The sequence below is a fragment of the Phodopus roborovskii genome, unplaced genomic scaffold, assembly GCF_943737965.1.
Source record: "Phodopus roborovskii unplaced genomic scaffold, PHOROB, whole genome shotgun sequence".
NCBI lineage: Eukaryota > Metazoa > Chordata > Mammalia > Rodentia > Cricetidae > Phodopus > Phodopus roborovskii.
The window spans coordinates 11,852,797-11,875,338 of NW_026126598.1; the positions used below are offsets into that span (position 1 = coordinate 11,852,797).

General features: G+C 50.5%; 1 protein-coding gene across 1 annotated transcript; it reads right to left on the reverse strand.

The window, feature by feature from the left end:
* Positions 1-158: 158 nt before the first annotated feature.
* On the reverse strand, positions 159-11,678 carry LOC127236929 (mucin-12-like). Its single transcript, XM_051204904.1, has 11 exons — positions 11,564-11,678; positions 10,935-11,033; positions 10,062-10,189; positions 9,747-9,811; positions 7,378-7,529; positions 5,450-5,584; positions 5,170-5,332; positions 4,036-4,194; positions 3,282-3,358; positions 524-612; positions 159-396 (listed from the first exon to the last, which is right to left on the reverse strand). The coding sequence occupies exons 1-11, from the start codon at positions 11,649-11,651 to the stop codon at positions 352-354; spliced, it is 1,200 nt and encodes a 399-aa protein (XP_051060861.1). The 5' UTR covers positions 11,652-11,678; the 3' UTR covers positions 159-351.
* Between the last annotated feature and the right edge of the window lie 10,864 nt (positions 11,679-22,542).

Consider the following 22,542-nt stretch of genomic DNA (forward strand, 5'->3'; position numbering starts at 1 on the left):
GCCCGCCCCCCTCCTCCCCCAGCACACACATCAGGAAGAGAGGAAAACTTAAGGTTCTGCACTGAAGAGATTTATTGATAGGGAAATTCCAGAGCAGGGTGGAACCTACACAAAGATAAAGATGCCAAGAGTGTTCAGAGACCTTGGGCTTCCCGAACATGGAGGTGACGCTGAGGAGGAGGTGGCGCCTGGCTCTTTGCTCCAGTCTTCTGGCAATGACCTATGGACCAACTCTGGTCACCTGAGATTAGACACTCAAAGCTTTGGGACCTGGTGTCAGCTTCGTCTTAACCAGCCAGGAATACCTGTGTCTAAATCTGGATGGGGCATGATGGGTAGACACTGTTGTTCTCACGGAGCTTCTGATTTCACCACCTTGGGCCTCTGAAAGTTGAGCTGGGGGATGGGAGAGACAGATGCAATCAAGTAGGGATAGGAGGAGTGGGGGTGGGGAACAGGGTAGGGAAACCCGGAGTAGAAGAGTGGGCAGCCCCAAGGTGGGGGAATCTCTTAGCCATGTCACCTTAGTATTGGGGTCCACATGCTGCAGGTTTGGCTGGAAGTGTCTGTACCCTTTCTCCAGGCCAAATTTGTCCTCTTTCAGATCCCGGTCTGCAGGGAAAGGTATGGTGTAAGAAGGGTTTCCCTGGAGGAGGCCGGGGCAGCCATGGGCAGGTGGAGTGTGTATGGGGTAGGGTGCGGGCTCCAGGAAAACGAAGTTAACTGCTTTTCTAATCCGTGATGGAGTCTTAGTGGACTTGACTTGAGCCTGGAAGCTGCTCTGGGGTGATGCAGGGACACCAGAGAGAGAGAATAGCCTTCCTACCCACTTGTGACCTATGTATCATGGGTCACAGGTCATACCCATGGGGAGTCATTGCCATCGGTGTGAGGAACAGATGGGAGTAGACAGCTAGCAGCCTCTTGAGTCATTGAGTCATATACCGCCCCTCACCTGCCAGCCCTTAGCAACTGTGTAAACACGCAGACAACCCAGGTTTTCGGGAAATTGTTACTGTGGCCCTGTTATTCATCAGCAATAGCTACTTCCTCTTCCTGAATCCTGCAGCTCTTCTTGTCTTCCTGGACTCCACTGTTTTGTTTGTAGTTGTAGTTGTTTCCCTTATCATCTTGGCCATTCCCCAGTGGACGTCTTAGGGTGCTTCCTGCAATGGCTGCACTTCTAAGGGGTCCTAGGAGGCCTGCCCCCTTTCCCTCTGTAATTGCCAACCCTCCCTTTGCCCACTCCTGGTGCTACCTTGAGGTCCAAGAGCCCTCCCCTTCCAGGGCGTCAGTGTGCCCCACAGGCTTCTCTCTTGGATGCCCAACGCAGCAGCCGCCATACTCCTAAGATCAGCCTCAGATGCTCTGTCCTACACAATCCCCTCCTCAGCCTGCCAGCAACCCCAGCTCCCCAGCCTCGTCTGGTTGCCCATCTATTTCTCATCTCCTGAGCCTACTCATCCTAACTCCTTGTCCTTGTCTCCCATACTGTCCCCCTCAGACCCATCTGAGTGACCCACTTAAAACTCATCTGTGGACTTGGTGATTTATATACCTGTCAGCTCAGAGACTTGGCTGGCACATGGGTTCAAAGCTAGCCTGGGCTACATAGTTAGACCCTGCACCAGATAAATAAACAAATACGCAACACTACACACCCAGCTCTTGATCAAAGCCTTCCAAAGCCATCATTTCTTTTAGGGGCGGGGGGGGGGGGGAGGGCACATAGACCAGTTAGTCTCAAACTTGCTATGTAGCATAAAATGATCTTGAAATTTTGATGCTTCTTCGCCCACCTCCCTAATGCTGGGATTACAGGAGTGTGGACTCATGCCTGAGAAGGGCCTCACTCTATATATTCAGGAGCAGAAGCTGACCTCTGAGTCACTGCTTGGAGACTCAAACTTAAACTGGAAGCCTTCAGTGACCCCGAAGCTCAGTCTGGGTTATTCCTGGCCAGGTGCTATGGTTATAACCTGTGCACTGCTATGTGCTGGCACTTCAGAGAGTGGCTGTGTACCTGACACCCTTGTCTCACAGGCATGAAATGACTCTGAGTCTACCCTGAATCACTAGGAAAAGGGAGGCACATAAGGATTCATAAAAATAAAACCGAGGAAGCAGGAACTGTGGGTGTGGCGGTGCACACCTGTAATCCCAACACTCGAGAGGCTAAATTAGGAGGATCTCTAAATTCAAGGCCAACCTATGCTACACTGTGGCTTGCTTGAGATCACCCTGGACTACACAGTGACAGCAAACAGCTGTGGGGGTAACTGATGTGATGAATCGGTTGGTAAAATGCTTGCCTCAAAAATACTTGGGACCTGAGTTTGATCCCCAGAATTGCACATGAAAAGCTAAGCACAGCTGATACTCGCTCACGACCCCAGTGCCAGGGAAACAGACTGGCGGATCCCTGTGACTCTAGCCAGCCAGTCTGACCCAATCCATGAGTCCCAAGTTCCTATGAAAGACTTGTCCTCCAAAACAACTGTACAGCTTCTAGGGAATCAACACCCGAGACTGACCTCTGCACACGAATGCACACGAGTGCATGCTAGCACAACTCCCCAAATGTGCGCTGGGAAGGTGGGAAGTCTAAGCCTGCTCCGGGGAGGAATTGGGCAGAGGCAGCCATACAGATTAGAGAAGAAGTTAGGTAGCATGGACAGAGCTGGCAGACACAGCACAGGGGCCCCTGAGTTGCTCAGGAATCAGGGAAGATTAAGGACAAAGTGGAGGTCCCTGGAGAGGGGAGGGATCATAGGTTATAGAAGCAGTAAGTTTGGGTCTGGGATAGGTGGCTGGGAGTGGATCCTACCAGACAGTGGTGTGATGTATATAGAAATGTGGAGGGGAGGGAATTACTCCACAGAGGCCCTGGGAATTTGATGGGGGAGAAGCTGAAAAAGGACCAGAGGTCAGGCTAGTGAGATGGGTAAGGTGACCAGAGTCCCATGCAGGGACTCACTGTGGAAGGGAAGAACTGGCTCTCCACAGCTTCCTCTGATCTCTGCCCTCATAGCATCACACACAAGTGCCTACTAAATAAATGTAGCTTAAAACAAAAACGCGACGAGGCCAGTGCGAAGCCTGATGATGCCAGGGAAGGAGAAGGGACCAAGGGACCACAGAAGGGCAGGGGGTGGGTGCACTGAGATGCAGGGGCACAGGTGACAAGAGCTATCATCAGGTCACAGCATGGCAGGACTCGTGTCCTACCCCCATAGCCACTGTAGCTTTCCCGCTTTCACCCTTCCCCCAAGAACAGTTACCTTCCCAGACACCTGTGCTCTGGAAGGTTCCAGGGAGGGCTTCTCTCCGCCATGCTTGAGATGGGTCGTATTTTGCCCTGCAGACAGCAGTGTCATGAGTGAGAGGCTTCATATTAGAGGAGTAGGAGGGGCCATGGCAGACCCTGACCCTGAAGGGGGCGATAGCATCTCTTCCCTTCAAAGTAACGGTCATGGGAAGCGATGACTAAAGTAATGGCCATGGGGGGTGACAACTAGACTCACTCTGGTCTCTCTGTCTCCACAGGCAGAGACCCGGCTCCCTCAACATCCCTCAGGCTCCTCAGGTATGAAATAGGAGCATTGCAATAATCCCTTCTGCTCACTTCTAGCCCAGGTGTTCTAGTGCCTGTCTCTTGACAGTTCTTCAAATGTGCATCTCACCCTGTCTGGCTCAGTCCCAGCCCCCCCTCATTACTCACTCTCTAAGGCAGCCTAGATAATAAAATACAATTTTATTGTATCATCTAATTTCGGTGCTTAAGTTTCTGTTTCCATTTCTCACTCAAAGTGACTACCCTACCCTATCAGATTTAAAAAAACAAAAGCTGCCACTGGTGATGTGCAGCGGTGGGTGGGGCTAGACACCCTGTTTGGCTTCAGCCAACTTCTTCACCGCAAGACTGGGAACCGAAGAATTGCAGAGCATTAACAGTGACTTCTGGGGGGAAGTGTCCTCACTCCCCAATTGGTCCCTCTCTCTGGGACCATGGTGGCTGGGCTCATGAGCTCTCACCTGTGTTGTTTTTTCTGGGCTCGACTAAGGAAGACAGCCAAGACCACTAGGACCAGCAGCACTGCCAGCCCGGTGCCCACGAGTCCATACACAAGTCTCTTGCTGGTTCTAGACGTGCAGGTCTTCCCCCAGTACCAGTGGGTGTCTGTGTTCGGGCACCTGAAGAGACACACACACACAGAGGCTCAGGCTAGGCCCCTTATATCAGGTCTCCTGAGGGGAAATTAAATACCTAAAGCCCAGGGACCTCTCCTAAAGGTAGGGATGTATGTGTGTCTGGGGAAGCCAGGGTCCCTGAGTCTGTAAAGTGTGGGAGAGGGGGAGCTCAGTATGCCAGACCTCAGAGGGACTCCAGGAACCTGAGTGTTTTGTCCTAGCTATGCCCTTGCTTGCATATCTAATCTCAAAGCAGCTGGCACCCGAAAGGACCTCTTATCATGCTTACTATTTTGTACATTAATTTATGATCATGGAAACTAGTACGCCCAGGTTGCAGCTAGAAGTGTTCACGGCTGAAATGTCACAACAGAAATTAATGACGGAGCTAGGCATGATAGGTCAGGTCCAGAATCCCAGAACTCGGGGAGGTTGTGGAGGGAAGATTTGTTCAAAATGGAGGCAGCTTGGGCTACACAGTGAGTTCCAGTCCAATCTGGACTACCGAGACCCAGTCTGAGAAAGAAATGAAGAAAAGGGGGAGGGAAGGAAGGAAATAAAGAAGGGAAAGGAGGGAAGAGGGAATAGAGGATGTGACTGGGTCACAAGGAGACGAGGCAAATAACTTGAATCTTCTCAGAAAAAGCCCTGGCTGCACTGGAGAATGCCGGAATCTAAGAACACATGGCCACCCATCACTCTCATGATGACCGAGGGTGCGGGAAGATCCCTGTAGAGGGGAGAGAGATGTAGAAGACAGCAGAGGTGCCTTCCAAGCATCTCCATTGCTAGATACAGTTGCTTTGTTATTTACCCACGTCATCCACCCACCTAGTTACTCAGGCACTGGGGGGTGGTAGGTGTCATCCACGCACCTAGTTACTCAGGCACTGGAGGGGGGTGCGGAATGGTATATGATCCTCAGGGCAAGGTGTAGCAGGGAGCACCTCCCATCAGGGGAAGGAGGTAGGCACTCACACACAATGGGGCCCTGAGCGTAGCAGCTGGCACTGGCCCAGGTTGCAGTTGAGTTGTGACTTTGTCCCCTGAGTGCAATTGTTCACGCAGGTCAACCTTCCCTCCACAAGCTCCGGGTAGAAGTATCTGCCAAAGTCCTCGGCAGCCTTCTGGATGCAAAGATCTACAGGGTGAGGAAGGACAGCTAGAGTCAGTACAGCAGGGCTAGAACTCTCCCTGGGTCCCTGTTTACCATCCGCACTCCACCCGCTCCGGCCCACAGCTCCAAGGGGCTGCTCACCGGCAGGGTTGAAGCTGAACTTTAGAGTCTCCACACCCACAGTGGTGAAGTTACCATTGTAGCACAGTTTGGAGTCTGCCCACGATAAAGGGAACAGAAAAACACAGTGAAAACCACACAAACTTCTTTCTGCCTCTTTGTCAACAGTCAGGCCTCCTTCTCCCACCCAGGCTCTTCCCCTTCCCCCACCCAAGCCCCTCCCCTTCTCCCACTAGGCCCCTCCCCTTCTCCCACCAGGGCTCCTCCCCTTTCTCCTCCCTCCACCCCACCCCCCACCCCTGCCACTCCCCTCCTCCTACTACTTCTCTCCCTTTTTCCCTCCTTCCCCTCCCTTCATCTGCTTCCCCTCGTCCTTCCTCCCCACATCTCCCTCAACTTCCCCTTCTGTATTAGCGGTCCATACTGAACCAATGTGAGAGCTCCAGATAGACAGCCATATCCTGTGAGCAGGCTCACACATGGACATGGAGGCGACAGCTTCAGCCTCCTTCCCCTGATGGGAGGTGCTCCCTGCTACACCATGCCCTGAGGATCATATCAGGGTGGCAGGGAGCAGGATGGAGTCAGGGGAGGCACTAGGGATGGCTTTGTTTTGTTGTGGATTTTCAAAAGATTTCTTTATTAATAATTTGCTTATTAAAATTTATTTATATTTTTATTTGTTGTTTTCTAAGACAGGATTTCTCTATGTAACAGACCTGGCTGTCCTTAAACTCAATGTGTAGACCAGGCTGGCCTCAAACTCATGGAGATCCACCTGCCTGGGATTAAAGGCGTGTGCCACCACTACTGTGGCGGTCTGTGCCTGTTATCTTGTTTTTTGTTTTGTTTTTGTTGGGGTTTCTTTTCTGTTGTTTTGTTTTTTCAGAGCTAAGGGCTTTGCACTTGCTAGGCAAGCATTACTACCTACTACTGAATTATATCCCCAACCCCTTAAGATTTATTTTTTTATTTCATTTTTACCTCTCTGTGGGTGTGTGAGAGAGAGAGTGTGTGTGTGTGTGTATGTGTGTGTGAGAGAGAGAGAGAGAGAGTGTGTGTGTGTATGTGTGTGTGTGTGTTTTCACATGTGTGTAGGGATGGCTGTGGAGACCAGAAAAGGGTAAGAAGGTATTGGATCTTCTGGAGCTGGAGTTACAGGCAGCTTTGAGAACTGAACTCAGGTCCTCTGCAAGAGCAGCAAGTGTTCTCAACTTCTAAGCCATCTCTCCAGCATCCCCTGCCTTTTGTTGAAAAAGGACTATAAGCCTGGAGTTCACTGTGGAGCCCAGACCAGCTCTGAATCCATGACAATCCTCTGCCTTAGCTTCCTTACTGCTGAGATTACAGGTGTGAGCTAACACACAGGGCTGATTTCTAGATCTCTATGGTGGGGACTCTGCTATTCCAAATGAGGAGAGAGAGAGAGAGAGACGTGAAGACCCAGGTGTTGTGGGATATTAATTGAAGATGTGTTACATTAGTTTATGCTGTGAAACATTTGTGTAATGATGCAAAGATGAGTTGTATTCTCTTATGTTACATTTGTTTAACTCTGTGAAGCTGTGATTCTTTGCCTGTCTAAAACACCTGATGGGCTAATAAAGAGCTGAACGGCCAATAGTGAGGCAGGAGCAAGGGTAGGCGGGGCTGGCAGGCAGAGAGCATAAACAGGAGGAGAAATCTAGGCTCAAGAGAAGAGTGAGAAAAAGAGAAGAGGAGGGATGCCAGGGGCTGGCCAACAGCCAGCCACAAAGTAAGGAAGAAAATAAAGGCAAGAAGGAAGAAAGCACAAGCCCAGAGGCAAAATGTAGTTAAAGAGAAAGGGAATAATTTAAGTTAGAAAAGCTGGCGTCTGGGTGGTGGGCCCCCAAAGAGTAAAAAACAAAAATCCCAGGAACACCCAGACTTCCTTCCCACCAGTGTCAAGGAGTTTCAGAAGGACTTACTTTGACAAAGGGACATGTCAGTTTCATATGTTCCGGTCTCCTTTGTGATCTTGTCCTTCACAATCTTTGTGAGGTTTCTGAACAGTGTCTGATACTCTGGGGTGTAGTTTGCTTCTAGGATGACATCACTTTCCACCACGATGCTGCCGTTGCTGCAAGCAGGAAAGACTTCAGCGTCTCCTCCACAGCACCAACACCCAGCAAGGAAGACGAAAGCAGCAAGATAGGAGGCAAGGAAACCAGGTGGCCCATGGGTTGGAGAGAAGAGGGTTCCTGCGGGGTGTGATGATGTACACCTGCAAGGCTGGGGTAGGAGGGTCATAGGTTCAAGGCCAACCTGGGCTACAAAAATCCAAAAGAAGCAAAAGGATGGAGGGTGGGGGAGGAAGGAAGGGAAGAGGGAAAGGAAAAGAAAAGGAACAAAAGAGAAGAAATGAGGGCCCCCACCCTCGGGCAGCTAATAAATTCCAAAGAGCTAGGTGAGTAAGACAATTCAAGATCAGCAAATCTCAGTGTTTCTCACAAAAGCTAACGGATGAAGTTTATCTCTGAAAATAGAGGGTTGGATCATCAAGGTGGCTCTGTGGGTAGAGGCACTTGCAGCCAAGCCTCCTGACTTGAGTTCAGTTCTGGGATCCAATGGCAGAAGGAGAGATACAACTCCTGCCAGTTATCCTGTGACCTCCATTCCTCCATGTGTGTGCAGTGGTACAAGCACACATTTGTTGCACACATAACACACACAATAATGTAATTTTTAAAAAAAACCCAAAATATAGGGACTCTTGAGTGAAGATGTGTCGCTGGCAATGGAAAATGGAGGAAAGCAAAATGGCAGAGTTTCCAGAAATTAAAAGCAGTTGAATGTGGTGGCTAATGTCTACAATCTCAGTGCTTGAAGGAGGGAGGAGGGGGGAGAAGAGGAGGGAGATGCGAGTGAAGGGGGGAGGGGGAGGGAAAAGAAAGAGGAGATGAGAAGGACGAAATCATGAGTTCCTATTAAAAAGTGGGACTCTACCCTTGAAGCCTCTCACTAAGTGGCCGGTGATACTGCTGCAGGGAACAATTTTGGGACAAAGGAAGTCATCTGTCATGGTCCCTGCCAGCAGAAGCCAGCAGCCTTCGTACTCCTCATCCAAGTCCAGGCACCCTGTTCCTCAGCAGCTCAGAAATCCGTTATTTCCTAAACTCTCCCTTCATTCACTCCACGAATCCCCACAGTGTGGTGGGGAGATCGGGACCCCCTTTTCCCTCTCTAGTCATTGACACCATCACCTCCAGTGTGGACATCTGCCCACCTTCCTCTACCCTGCGGCCAGACACAGCTATCAGGTCTGCAAGTCAGATCCTGTCCCTTGCAGGACAGCTGCTGATATGGACGGTCTCATTGCTTGGCACGAGTCATTTCTCCACCTCTGCTGCCACTATTAAGTGCACTTCCAAGTTTCTAGAATTCCCTCCTCCACCACCACCACCACCACTGCTCTGGGCTCCCCGCCAGTGCCTCCCCCACTGCAACTCTTTCCCTAGCCTCCCTACTTATGAACCCTCCTCCTGGGAAGAATTCTCTGCAGCTGACCACGTTTGCCTCTGGGATCTTTCCCAGGCACTCTGCACTCTTGGGACCCCCTGTGCTCTGCCATTCTGTATCCAGGGCTACCGCGTGTTCCAAGCATCTAACACAATTCGTTCATTTTGGTTTTCTTCTTTTGTTAAAGCAGGCTTTCTTTGCATAGCCCAGGTTGGCCTGGAACTCACTGTGTAGCCCAGGCTGGCCTTCAACTTCTGACCACTCCTGTCTTAAGCATTCAAGACTAGTATTACAAGTGTGTAGCACTCAGCTAGGGTTGGCTTTTAATAAAAATTTGCCAAATGAAAAATCAATGACTATAAAGATGAAGGAGTAGATGAATAAATGCACTAATGGGGAATGAAGAAACATGGTAAATAATGAAAATGAATAAGCATAAACAGTGAACAAGCATGATGAATAAATGAGAGAGGCAAGCACGGATGAACATATGCTGAACGAACGGCTGTCATGAGCAAATGAATGATGATGACAGAACTTACATGAACAACTAACTGAGTAACCATATGAACAAATGAAGGGGCAAACTGGGGATGAATGAATGAATGAATGTGTAACCATGATGATAAAGAAATGAATCGATGAATTTATGAGTGCATGGCAAATTTTATGAATGAGTGAATGAGCAAATTATAAATGACTAACCTTGAAGAACAAATGATGAATGAGTCAGGGCTCTCAGGAGTCCCCCAGTCCCAGACAGATGCTGATAGCCTAACCTCGGGATAGGAGGAAGTAGCAGAGCAAGAAAGAGGTCCCCTCCGCCCTCAACACTCACAGCAGTTCTTTAATGATCACTTCTTTGTACTGGGGAAGGTCATCGCCCTCGTAAACTTTATCCATCTGGAAAAAAAAAAACAGATCATTCAGAGCTGGAGTATGACCCATCTTTGGACAGCTCCACGCTGGTGTGGGTGGAGCCCATAGGAAAGAAAGGGAAGGGGCAGAAGGGATCTGAGTAGGGTAGGGCTCAAGGGTGGCTGCTCTGGGAGGAGTCTACCTTAGAACTCTGGGAGGCAAAGGGCTGGCGGAAGATGACAAAGTGTGATAGGCACCCATTGCCCCTCACTCGACTGAGTGCCACTGCTCCTACCTGGCTCAGGAAGAGGTTTTGGAAGTTCTTGTAGGCCTCAGAGGATGTGTTCTTTAAGTCACTTGTGAAGTTCCGGTGAGTCACTTTTACCATCATGGTCACTGTAGCGTTGATAACATTCGGGATTTCTGTGGGACCAGGCAACAAGGTGCGTGAGACAGTGACCCTGAGGACCTGCAGGAATGTCTCTGGGGGAAGTAAGTGTTCCTGCCTATTGGTACCACGGAGGAGAAAGAAAAGAGTAGAAAGGAGGATAGAAACTCAAGAGTAGCTGAGGGTGGATAAGACTTCTGTCTCTACCCATGTGTATGTATGTGTATATACTGGGAATTTTTGTGTGTGTATACACATGTATGGAGTTCAGACATCTGTGTTGCTCATCTTCCTCTCTCTCTCCACTTTAGTGTTTGAGACAGTCTCTCACCAATCTGGCTAGACTGGATGGTCAGAGAACCTTCAGGGATCTGCATGTCTCCTCCTGAGGGCTAAGATTACATGTTCACAGCACTGTGTCCAGAGTTCGACATGGGTTCTGGGGAACCAATTGCAGATCTCCATTTGCGCTGTGAATACTTTACTGATGGAACTATCCCCCTACACCCCAGCCCCTGTCTTTTGAATTCAGAGAGAGCTAATGGCCTGATGGAGACCCAGGGAGTCAGGTGGAAGGATTCTCAAAGAGTTAGGGTAGAGACCTCCTGATAGAAAAGAAGGAGGGTCAGGGAGGGTAGATCAGAAGTTAGAGGCAGGAGGACCAGAACAAAAGTGACATTACCACCTCTTCCGGCAGTGATGCCATGGGAATGGTTGATTAATCATTCCACAATGCCCAACTCACCTCAAATGTCAAGAGACACAGAGAGTGGTCATTACCTACTGGGAAGGAATACAGGATGGAGTCACAGAGCTGACCAGTGTAGCCTGACTTGCATTCACACTGTCTTCCATTCCACTTTCCATTCTTGCAGTTGCCTGGAAAATGACAGAATTAAAAAAGATCATTGAAAAAGCTCTGGGAACAAAAAAAAATTTGCTCCCATCCAGGTGTCATCAAAGCCCTGAACTTGACAGGCAATAAGACTAAATGATGGCACAAGTTTTAAAAAAAACCTTTCATTCCTGCCTTATTCCAGGAAACTAGAGGAGAAAGGAGACAGAAATGGGTTTAAGGATACAAGAAACACAAGAGAGGAAAGAAAGAAGGAAGGAACCCTATGAATCAAAAGAACCAACAGAATGATAAGCATGATGAACCTACACTTATAATCACAATACTCAAGAGGAAGAGGCAGATGGATCACAAGATTAAACCTAGCCCGAGATGCATAGTGAGAGCTGTTACAGTATTACCAACCCCATGCCAAAGACAACACATATCAACGAGAGAAATATGCACTGGTATCTGTAATGTCAGAAAACATGCAACATGAGCCCACATAGGAAAAGAAGATTGAGAGCTGAGACCTGAGGGAGAAACACAGAATCAACTACATGAAACTTACTTGGTGGCAAAGACGTGTATTGAGTCCTCATGGAAGTAGGGTGTATGCTGGTGAACGGAGGGTGGGCAGTAGAGCTGCTGCTGAACATAGGGATGGTGCTGTAAGGGGAGTGAAGTGAGGTGGAGGACGGAGGAGAAGAAGCAAGAGGCCCTGTCTGAGATGAAGAGGAGTCAGACACTGGCAAGAATGGGAAATGAGGTGCTGAAGTCAAAGAGGCAGCAAGGTGAAATGTGGTCTCAGGGCTACCTGTTGATGTTGGGGAACGCGCTGAAGATGGGCTGCTAAAAAAAGTGGGCGACGAAGATGAGACTGGGGATGGGGAGTTGTCAGATGATGCAGGAGGCAGGGGTGAGTTAGAACTGTGTGGAGGGAATGAAAGCCCTTCTGTTATTAAAGTAGTTGAGGCTGGCTCTGATGATGGCGTACTTGGGATTGAGGATTCTTCATTAATAATGGTAGAGGAAGAGCTCGGGAAGGGATGACTAGTTACCACTAGAGTGCTACTGCTTGGAAAGATGGTGGATTGTTGAGTGAGGACTGCTTTGGAGGACTCAGTTGCTTGAGTTAGTGGAGTAGAAAATGGGCTGTAAGAAACAGGTGAAGATGCATGATGTGTTCTGACTGTGGTGAGGTAGGTATCAGAAGGTGAAGTTGTTTGTGATGAAGCTGTACTGCTTGGAAAAGATGTAGGTCCCTGAGAAAAGGCTGTCATTAGGGAAGTATCAGTGGACAAAGTTCCATCTGTAGAAATGGGGTGGCTTGGGGAGGCTGTAGAAGCTTCGGGTGGGGCTGAAGTGGAGGAGGTCTCAGGTGGCAGGGCTGTTTCTGAGAACCCTGAGCTGGTTGAGGATTCCTGAGTGAAGACTGATGTTTGCCAAATGTCAGAGGGTTGGGATGAATATGGGGAAATGGGGCTTCTTGATAAGACTGTAGAAGGCCCAGTGAGGGCTGAAGTGAGGGTAGCCTCAGCAGATACAGCTGTGTCTGTGGAGACTGAGCTGCTTGGGAAGGTTGTAGATTCCTCAGTGAAGAGTGGAGTCTGGGCGGTCTCAGTTGCCTGAGTTACAGGTTTCATAATTGGGCTGCTTGAGGGGGTTGTAGACGCCTCCATCGGGGCTGTGGAGAGTGAGGTGTTGGGAGGGAAAACGTTTTCTGGGGATGCTGAGCCGCTTGAGAAGGTTGTAGATTTCTGGGTGATGACTGTTTCCGGGATGTCAGTTGTTTGAGTTGCTTGTGTTGAAAACAGGCTGCTTGATGATGTTCCAGTGGCCTCAGTGATGGCCGGGGGGTGGGTGGTGTCGGGAGGTACAGCTGTTTCTGTGGAAAGTGAGCTTCTTTGGGAGGTGGTAGATTCCTGAGTGAAGACCGTTATGGAGGATTCAGTTGGATGAGTTGCATGTGTTGAGACGGAGCTGTTTTGGGATGCTGTGGATGCCTCGGTTGGGATGGTACTGTGGGAGGTGTCAGGAGGTACAGCCGTTTCTTTCGTGGAAACAGAGCTGACTGAGAAGGTTGTAGATTCTTGAGTGAGCAGTGTAATCTGTGAAGTCTCGGGGGCTTGAGTTGCATGAGTTGAGATCGGGCTGCCCTGGGGGGTTGTAGCCCCCTCAGTCAAGGAAGAGGTGTAGGAGGTCCCAAGAGATACAAGCACTCCTGTGGTAATTGAGCTGCTTGGAAAGGCTGTAGATTCCCGAGTGTAGGCTGTTGTTTGAGATATCTCAGGAGCTTGAGTTGTTTGTGCAGAAACTGGGCTGCTCAGGAATGTGGTGGTTGCCTCAGGTTGGTATGTGGTGTGGGAGCCCTGAGGAGAGACCGCTGTCTCTGAGGAAACTAAGCTGGTTGCAAAGGTGGTAGATTCCTGAGTGATGACTCTTGGTGATGTCTCAGTTCCCTGAGTGTCTAGTGTGGAAATCAGCCTCCCTGGGTAGGTAGTAGATGCCTCAGATTGTGACGTGGTGTGGGTGATCTCAGGAGGTACAGCAGTTTCTGAGGAAATCGAGGTACTCTGGAGAGCTGTAGTCTCATGAGTGAAGGATGTTGTTTGTGAGGTCTCCGTTGCTTGAGTTACTCGTGTTGAAACCAAGCTGCCTGGCGAGGTTGTGTATGTTTCAGACTGTCCTATAGTGGGTGAGGTGTCAGGAGGAGCAGCTGTTTCTGTGGGAACTGAACTGCTTGGGAAGGTTGTAGACTCCTGAGTGAACTTTGTTTCAGAGGTTTCTGTTGGTTGGTGGGCATGTGTGGAAATCAATGACCAGGAATAAGTGGTAGATGCCTCATTTACTGGTGAGGTGGAGGAGGTCTCAGAAGGCGCAGCTGTTTCTCTTGAACTTGAGGGAGAAGTGAAGATGGTAGATTCTGGAGTGAATACACTTGGGGATGCCTCAGTTCCTTGAGCTGTCTGTGTAGAAGGAGGGCTGTATGGTGAGGTTGTAGACTCCTCCTCAGTGACAGCTGAGGTGTGGGAGGTTTCAGGAATGACAGCTGTTTCTGTGGAAACTGTGCTGGTTGGCAAGGTTGTAGGTTCCTGAGTGAAGACTGTGGCATGTGACATCCCAGTGGTCTGGGTTCCATCTGTAGAAATGGGGTGGCTTGGGGAGGCTGTAGAAGCTTCGGGTGGGGCTGAAGTGGAGGATGTCTCAGGTGGCAGGGCTGTTTCTGAGAAACCTGAGCTGGTTGCGGATTCCTGAGTGAAGACTGATGTTTGCCAAGTGTCAGGGGCTTGGGAGGAATATGGGGAAATGGGGCTTCTTGGTGAGACTGTAGAAGGCCCAGTGAGGGCTGAAGTGAGGGTAGCCTCAGCAGATACAGCTGTGTCTGTGGAGACTGAGCTGCTTGGGAAGGTTGTAGATTCCTCAGTGAAGAGTGGTGTCTGGGCGGTCTCAGTTGCCCGAGTTACAGGTTTCATAATTGGGCTGCTTGAGGGGGTTGTAGACGCCTCCGTCGGGGCTGTGGAGAGTGAGGTGTTGGGAGGGAAAACGTTTTCTGGGGATGCTGAGCCGCTTGAGAAGGTTGTAGATTTCTGGGTGATGACTGTTTCCGGGATGTCAGTTGTTTGAGTTGCTTGTGTTGAAAACAGGCTGCTTGATGATGTTCCAGTGGCCTCAGTGATGGCCGAGGGCTGGGCGGTGTCGGGAGGTACAGCTGTTTCTGTGGAAAATGAGCTTCTTTGGGAGGTGGTAGATTCCTGAGTGAAGACCGTTATGGAGGATTCAGTTGGATGAGTTGCATGTGTTGAGACGGAGCTGTTTTGGGATGCTGTGGATGCCTCGGTTGGGATGGTACTGTGGGAGGTGTCAGGAGGTACAGCCGTTTCTTTCGTGGAAACAGAGCTGACTGAGAAGGTTGTAGATTCTTGAGTGAGCAGTGTAATCTGTGAAGTCTCGGGGGCTTGAGTTGCATGAGTTGAGATCGGGCTGCCCTGGGGGTTGTAGCCCCCTCAGTCAAGGAAGAGGTGTAGGAGGTCCCAAGAGATACAAGCACTCCTGTGGTAATTGAGCTGCTTGGAAAGGCTGTAGATTCCCGAGTGTAGGCTGTTGTTTGAGATATCTCAGGAGCTTGAGTTGTTTGTGCAGAAACTGGGCTGCTCAGGAATGTGGTGGTTGCCTCAGGTTGGTATGTGGTGTGGGAGCCCTGAGGAGAGACCGCTGTCTCTGAGGAAACTAAGCTGGTTGCAAAGGTGGTAGATTCCTGAGTGATGACTCTTGGTGATGTCTCAGTTCCCTGAGTGTCTAGTGTGGAAATCAGCCTCCCTGGGTAGGTAGTAGATGCCTCAGATTGTGACGTGGTGTGGGTGATCTCAGGAGGTACAGCAGTTTCTGAGGAAATCGAGGTACTCTGGAGAGCTGTAGTCTCATGAGTGAAGGATGTTGTTTGTGAGGTCTCCGTTGCTTGAGTTACTCGTGTTGAAACCAAGCTGCCTGGCGAGGTTGTGTATGTTTCAGACTGTCCTATAGTGGGTGAGGTGTCAGGAGGAGCAGCTGTTTCTGTGGGAACTGAACTGCTTGGGAAGGTTGTAGACTCCTGAGTGAACTTTGTTTCAGAGGTTTCTGTTGGTTGGTGGGCATGTGTGGAAATCAATGACCAGGAATAAGTGGTAGATGCCTCATTTACTGGTGAGGTGGAGGAGGTCTCAGAAGGCGCAGCTGTTTCTCTTGAACTTGAGGGAGAAGTGAAGATGGTAGATTCTGGAGTGAATACACTTGGGGATGCCTCAGTTCCTTGAGCTGTCTGTGTAGAAGGAGGGCTGTATGGTGAGGTTGTAGACTCCTCCTCAGTGACAGCTGAGGTGTGGGAGGTTTCAGGAATGACAGCTGTTTCTGTGGAAACTGTGCTGGTTGGCAAGGTTGTAGGTTCCTGAGTGAAGACTGTGGCATGTGACATCCCAGTGGTCTGGGTTCCATCTGTAGAAATGGGGTGGCTTGGGGAGGCTGTAGAAGCTTCGGGTGGGGCTGAAGTGGAGGATGTCTCAGGTGGCAGGGCTGTTTCTGAGAAACCTGAGCTGGTTGCGGATTCCTGAGTGAAGACTGATGTTTGCCAAGTGCCAGGGGCTTGGGAGGAATATGGGGAAATGGGGCTTCTTGGTGAGACTGTAGAAGGCCCAGTGAGGGCTGAAGTGAGGGTAGCCTCAGCAGATACAGCTGTGTCTGTGGAGACTGAGCTGCTTGGGAAGGTTGTAGATTCCTCAGTGAAGAGTGGAGTCTGGGCGGTCTCAGTTGCCTGAGTTACAGGTTTCATAATTGGGCTGCTTGAGGGGGTTGTAGACGCCTCCGTCGGGGCTGTGGAGAGTGAGGTGTTGGGAGGGAAAACGTTTTCTGGGGATGCTGAGCCGCTTGAGAAGGTTGTAGATTTCTGGGTGATGACTGTTTCCGGGATGTCAGTTGTTTGAGTTGCTTGTGTTGAAAACAGGCTGCTTGATGATGTTCCAGTGGCCTCAGTGATGGCCGAGGGCTGGGCGGTGTCGGGAGGTACAGCTGTTTCTGTGGAAAGTGAGCTTCTTTGGGAGGTGGTAGATTCCTGAGTGAAGACCGTTATGGAGGATTCAGTTGGATGAGTTGCATGTGTTGAGACGGAGCTGTTTTGGGATGCTGTGGATGCCTCGGTTGGGATGGTACTGTGGGAGGTGTCAGGAGGTACAGCCGTTTCTTTCGTGGAAACAGAGCTGACTGAGAAGGTTGTAGATTCTTGAGTGAGCAGTGTAATCTGTGAAGTCTCGGGGGCTTGAGTTGCATGAGTTGAGATCGGGCTGCCCTGGGGGGTTGTAGCCCCCTCAGTCAAGGAAGAGGTGTAGGAGGTCCCAAGAGATACAAGCACTCCTGTGGTAATTGAGCTGCTTGGAAAGGCTGTAGATTCCCGAGTGTAGGCTGTTGTTTGAGATATCTCAGGAGCTTGAGTTGTTTGTGCAGAAACTGGGCTGCTCAGGAATGTGGTGGTTGCCTCAGGTTGGTATGTGGTGTGGGAGCCCTGAGGAGAGACCGCTGTCTCTGAGGAAACTAAGCTGGTTGCAAAGGTGGTAGATTCCTGAGTGATGACTCTTGGTGATGTCTCAGTTCCCTGAGTGTCTAGTGTGGAAATCAGCCTCCCTGGGTAGGTAGTAGATGCCTCAGATTGTGACGTGGTGTGGGTGATCTCAGGAGGTACAGCAGTTTCTGAGGAAATCGAGGTACTCTGGAGAGCTGTAGTCTCATGAGTGAAGGATGTTGTTTGTGAGGTCTCCGTTGCTTGAGTTACTCGTGTTGAAACCAAGCTGCCTGGCGAGGTTGTGTATGTTTCAGACTGTCCTATAGTGGGTGAGGTGTCAGGAGGAGCAGCTGTTTCTGTGGGAACTGAACTGCTTGGGAAGGTTGTAGACTCCTGAGTGAACTTTGTTTCAGAGGTTTCTGTTGGTTGGTGGGCATGTGTGGAAATCAATGACCAGGAATAAGTGGTAGATGCCTCATTTACTGGTGAGGTGGAGGAGGTCTCAGAAGGCGCAGCTGTTTCTCTTGAACTTGAGGGAGAAGTGAAGATGGTAGATTCTGGAGTGAATACACTTGGGGATGCCTCAGTTCCTTGAGCTGTCTGTGTAGAAGGAGGGCTGTATGGTGAGGTTGTAGACTCCTCCTCAGTGACAGCTGAGGTGTGGGAGGTTTCAGGAATGACAGCTGTTTCTGTGGAAACTGTGCTGGTTGGCAAGGTTGTAGGTTCCTGAGTGAAGACTGTGGCATGTGACATCCCAGTGGTCTGGGTTCCATCTGTAGAAATGGGGTGGCTTGGGGAGGCTGTAGAAGCTTCGGGTGGGGCTGAAGTGGAGGATGTCTCAGGTGGCAGGGGCTGTTTCTGAGAAACCTGAGCTGGTTGCGGATTCCTGAGTGAAGACTGATGTTTGCCAAGTGCCAGGGGCTTGGGAGGAATATGGGGAAATGGGGCTTCTTGGTGAGACTGTAGAAGGCCCAGTGAGGGCTGAAGTGAGGGTAGCCTCAGCAGATACAGCTGTGTCTGTGGAGACTGAGCTGCTTGGGAAGGTTGTAGATTCCTCAGTGAAGAGTGGTGTCTGGGCGGTCTCAGTTGCCCGAGTTACAGGTTTCATAATTGGGCTGCTTGAGGGGGTTGTAGACGCCTCCGTCGGGGCTGTGGAGAGTGAGGTGTTGGGAGGGAAAACGTTTTCTGGGGATGCTGAGCCGCTTGAGAAGGTTGTAGATTTCTGGGTGATGACTGTTTCCGGGATGTCAGTTGTTTGAGTTGCTTGTGTTGAAAACAGGCTGCTTGATGATGTTCCAGTGGCCTCAGTGATGGCCGAGGGCTGGGCGGTGTCGGGAGGTACAGCTGTTTCTGTGGAAAGTGAGCTTCTTTGGGAGGTGGTAGATTCCTGAGTGAAGACCGTTATGGAGGATTCAGTTGGATGAGTTGCATGTGTTGAGACGGAGCTGTTTTGGGATGCTGTGGATGCCTCGGTTGGGATGGTACTGTGGGAGGTGTCAGGAGGTACAGCCGTTTCTTTCGTGGAAACAGAGCTGACTGAGAAGGTTGTAGATTCTTGAGTGAGCAGTGTAATCTGTGAAGTCTCGGGGGCTTGAGTTGCATGAGTTGAGATCGGGCTGCCCTGGGGGGTTGTAGCCCCCTCAGTCAAGGAAGAGGTGTAGGAGGTCCCAAGAGATACAAGCACTCCTGTGGTAATTGAGCTGCTTGGAAAGGCTGTAGATTCCCGAGTGTAGGCTGTTGTTTGAGATATCTCAGGAGCTTGAGTTGTTTGTGCAGAAACTGGGCTGCTCAGGAATGTGGTGGTTGCCTCAGGTTGGTATGTGGTGTGGGAGCCCTGAGGAGAGACCGCTGTCTCTGAGGAAACTAAGCTGGTTGCAAAGGTGGTAGATTCCTGAGTGATGACTCTTGGTGATGTCTCAGTTCCCTGAGTGTCTAGTGTGGAAATCAGCCTCCCTGGGTAGGTAGTAGATGCCTCAGATTGTGACGTGGTGTGGGTGATCTCAGGAGGTACAGCAGTTTCTGAGGAAATCGAGGTACTCTGGAGAGCTGTAGTCTCATGAGTGAAGGATGTTGTTTGTGAGGTCTCCGTTGCTTGAGTTACTCGTGTTGAAACCAAGCTGCCTGGCGAGGTTGTGTATGTTTCAGACTGTCCTATAGTGGGTGAGGTGTCAGGAGGAGCAGCTGTTTCTGTGGGAACTGAACTGCTTGGGAAGGTTGTAGACTCCTGAGTGAACTTTGTTTCAGAGGTTTCTGTTGGTTGGTGGGCATGTGTGGAAATCAATGACCAGGAATAAGTGGTAGATGCCTCATTTACTGGTGAGGTGGAGGAGGTCTCAGAAGGCGCAGCTGTTTCTCTTGAACTTGAGGGAGAAGTGAAGATGGTAGATTCTGGAGTGAATACACTTGGGGATGCCTCAGTTCCTTGAGCTGTCTGTGTAGAAGGAGGGCTGTATGGTGAGGTTGTAGACTCCTCCTCAGTGACAGCTGAGGTGTGGGAGGTTTCAGGAATGACAGCTGTTTCTGTGGAAACTGTGCTGGTTGGCAAGGTTGTAGGTTCCTGAGTGAAGACTGTGGCATGTGACATCCCAGTGGTCTGGGTTCCATCTGTAGAAATGGGGTGGCTTGGGGAGGCTGTAGAAGCTTCGGGTGGGGCTGAAGTGGAGGATGTCTCAGGTGGCAGGGCTGTTTCTGAGAAACCTGAGCTGGTTGCGGATTCCTGAGTGAAGACTGATGTTTGCCAAGTGTCAGGGGCTTGGGAGGAATATGGGGAAATGGGGCTTCTTGGTGAGACTGTAGAAGGCCCAGTGAGGGCTGAAGTGAGGGTAGCCTCAGCAGATACAGCTGTGTCTGTGGAGACTGAGCTGCTTGGGAAGGTTGTAGATTCCTCAGTGAAGAGTGGAGTCTGGGCGGTCTCAGTTGCCTGAGTTACAGGTTTCATAATTGGGCTGCTTGAGGGGGTTGTAGACGCCTCCGTCGGGGCTGTGGAGAGTGAGGTGTTGGGAGGGAAAACGTTTTCTGGGGATGCTGAGCCGCTTGAGAAGGTTGTAGATTTCTGGGTGATGACTGTTTCCGGGATGTCAGTTGTTTGAGTTGCTTGTGTTGAAAACAGGCTGCTTGATGATGTTCCAGTGGCCTCAGTGATGGCCGAGGGCTGGGCGGTGTCGGGAGGTACAGCTGTTTCTGTGGAAAGTGAGCTTCTTTGGGAGGTGGTAGATTCCTGAGTGAAGACCGTTATGGAGGATTCAGTTGGATGAGTTGCATGTGTTGAGACGGAGCTGTTTTGGGATGCTGTGGATGCCTTGGTTGGGATGGTACTGTGGGAGGTGTCAGGAGGTACAGCCGTTTCTTTCGTGGAAACAGAGCTGACTGAGAAGGTTGTAGATTCTTGAGTGAGCAGTGTAATCTGTGAAGTCTCGGGGGCTTGAGTTGCATGAGTTGAGATCGGGCTGCCCTGGGGGTTGTAGCCCCCTCAGTCAAGGAAGAGGTGTAGGAGGTCCCAAGAGATACAAGCACTCCTGTGGTAATTGAGCTGCTTGGAAAGGCTGTAGATTCCCGAGTGTAGGCTGTTGTTTGAGATATCTCAGGAGCTTGAGTTGTTTGTGCAGAAACTGGGCTGCTCAGGAATGTGGTGGTTGCCTCAGGTTGGTATGTGGTGTGGGAGCCCTGAGGAGAGACCGCTGTCTCTGAGGAAACTAAGCTGGTTGCAAAGGTGGTAGATTCCTGAGTGATGACTCTTGGTGATGTCTCAGTTCCCTGAGTGTCTAGTGTGGAAATCAGCCTCCCTGGGTAGGTAGTAGATGCCTCAGATTGTGACGTGGTGTGGGTGATCTCAGGAGGTACAGCAGTTTCTGAGGAAATCGAGGTACTCTGGAGAGCTGTAGTCTCATGAGTGAAGGATGTTGTTTGTGAGGTCTCCGTTGCTTGAGTTACTCGTGTTGAAACCAAGCTGCCTGGCGAGGTTGTGTATGTTTCAGACTGTCCTATAGTGGGTGAGGTGTCAGGAGGAGCAGCTGTTTCTGTGGGAACTGAACTGCTTGGGAAGGTTGTAGACTCCTGAGTGAACTTTGTTTCAGAGGTTTCTGTTGGTTGGTGGGCATGTGTGGAAATCAATGACCAGGAATAAGTGGTAGATGCCTCATTTACTGGTGAGGTGGAGGAGGTCTCAGAAGGCGCAGCTGTTTCTCTTGAACTTGAGGGAGAAGTGAAGATGGTAGATTCTGGAGTGAATACACTTGGGGGATGCCTCAGTTCCTTGAGCTGTCTGTGTAGAAGGAGGGCTGTATGGTGAGGTTGTAGACTCCTCCTCAGTGACAGCTGAGGTGTGGGAGGTTTCAGGAATGACAGCTGTTTCTGTGGAAACTGTGCTGGTTGGCAAGGTTGTAGGTTCCTGAGTGAAGACTGTGGCATGTGACATCCCAGTGGTCTGGGTTCCATCTGTAGAAATGGGGTGGCTTGGGGAGGCTGTAGAAGCTTCGGGTGGGGCTGAAGTGGAGGATGTCTCAGGTGGCAGGGCTGTTTCTGAGAAACCTGAGCTGGTTGCGGATTCCTGAGTGAAGACTGATGTTTGCCAAGTGCCAGGGGCTTGGGAGGAATATGGGGGAAATGGGGCTTCTTGGTGAGACTGTAGAAGGCCCAGTGAGGGCTGAAGTGAGGGTAGCCTCAGCAGATACAGCTGTGTCTGTGGAGACTGAGCTGCTTGGGAAGGTTGTAGATTCCTCAGTGAAGAGTGGTGTCCGGGCGGTCTCAGTTGCCTGAGTTACAGGTTTCATAATTGGGCTGCTTGAGGGGGTTTGTAGACGCCTCCGTCGGGGCTGTGGAGAGTGAGGTGTTGGGAGGGAAAACGTTTTCTGGGGATGCTGAGCCGCTTGAGAAGGTTGTAGATTTCTGGGTGATGACTGTTTCCGGGATGTCAGTTGTTTGAGTTGCTTGTGTTGAAAACAGGCTGCTTGATGATGTTCCAGTGGCCTCAGTGATGGCCGAGGGCTGGGCGGTGTCGGGAGGTACAGCTGTTTCTGTGGAAAGTGAGCTTCTTTGGGAGGTGGTAGATTCCTGAGTGAAGACCGTTATGGAGGATTCAGTTGGATGAGTTGCATGTGTTGAGACGGAGCTGTTTTGGGATGCTGTGGATGCCTCGGTTGGGATGGTACTGTGGGAGGTGTCAGGAGGTACAGCCGTTTCTTTCGTGGAAACAGAGCTGACTGAGAAGGTTGTAGATTCTTGAGTGAGCAGTGTAATCTGTGAAGTCTCGGGGGCTTGAGTTGCATGAGTTGAGATCGGGCTGCCCTGGGGGGTTGTAGCCCCCTCAGTCAAGGAAGAGGTGTAGGAGGTCCCAAGAGACACAAGCACTCCTGTGGTAATTGAGCTGCTTGGAAAGGCTGTAGATTCCCGAGTGTAGGCTGTTGTTTGAGATATCTCAGGAGCTTGAGTTGTTTGTGCAGAAACTGGGCTGCTCAGGAATGTGGTGGTTGCCTCAGGTTGGTATGTGGTGTGGGAGCCCTGAGGAGAGACCGCTGTCTCTGAGG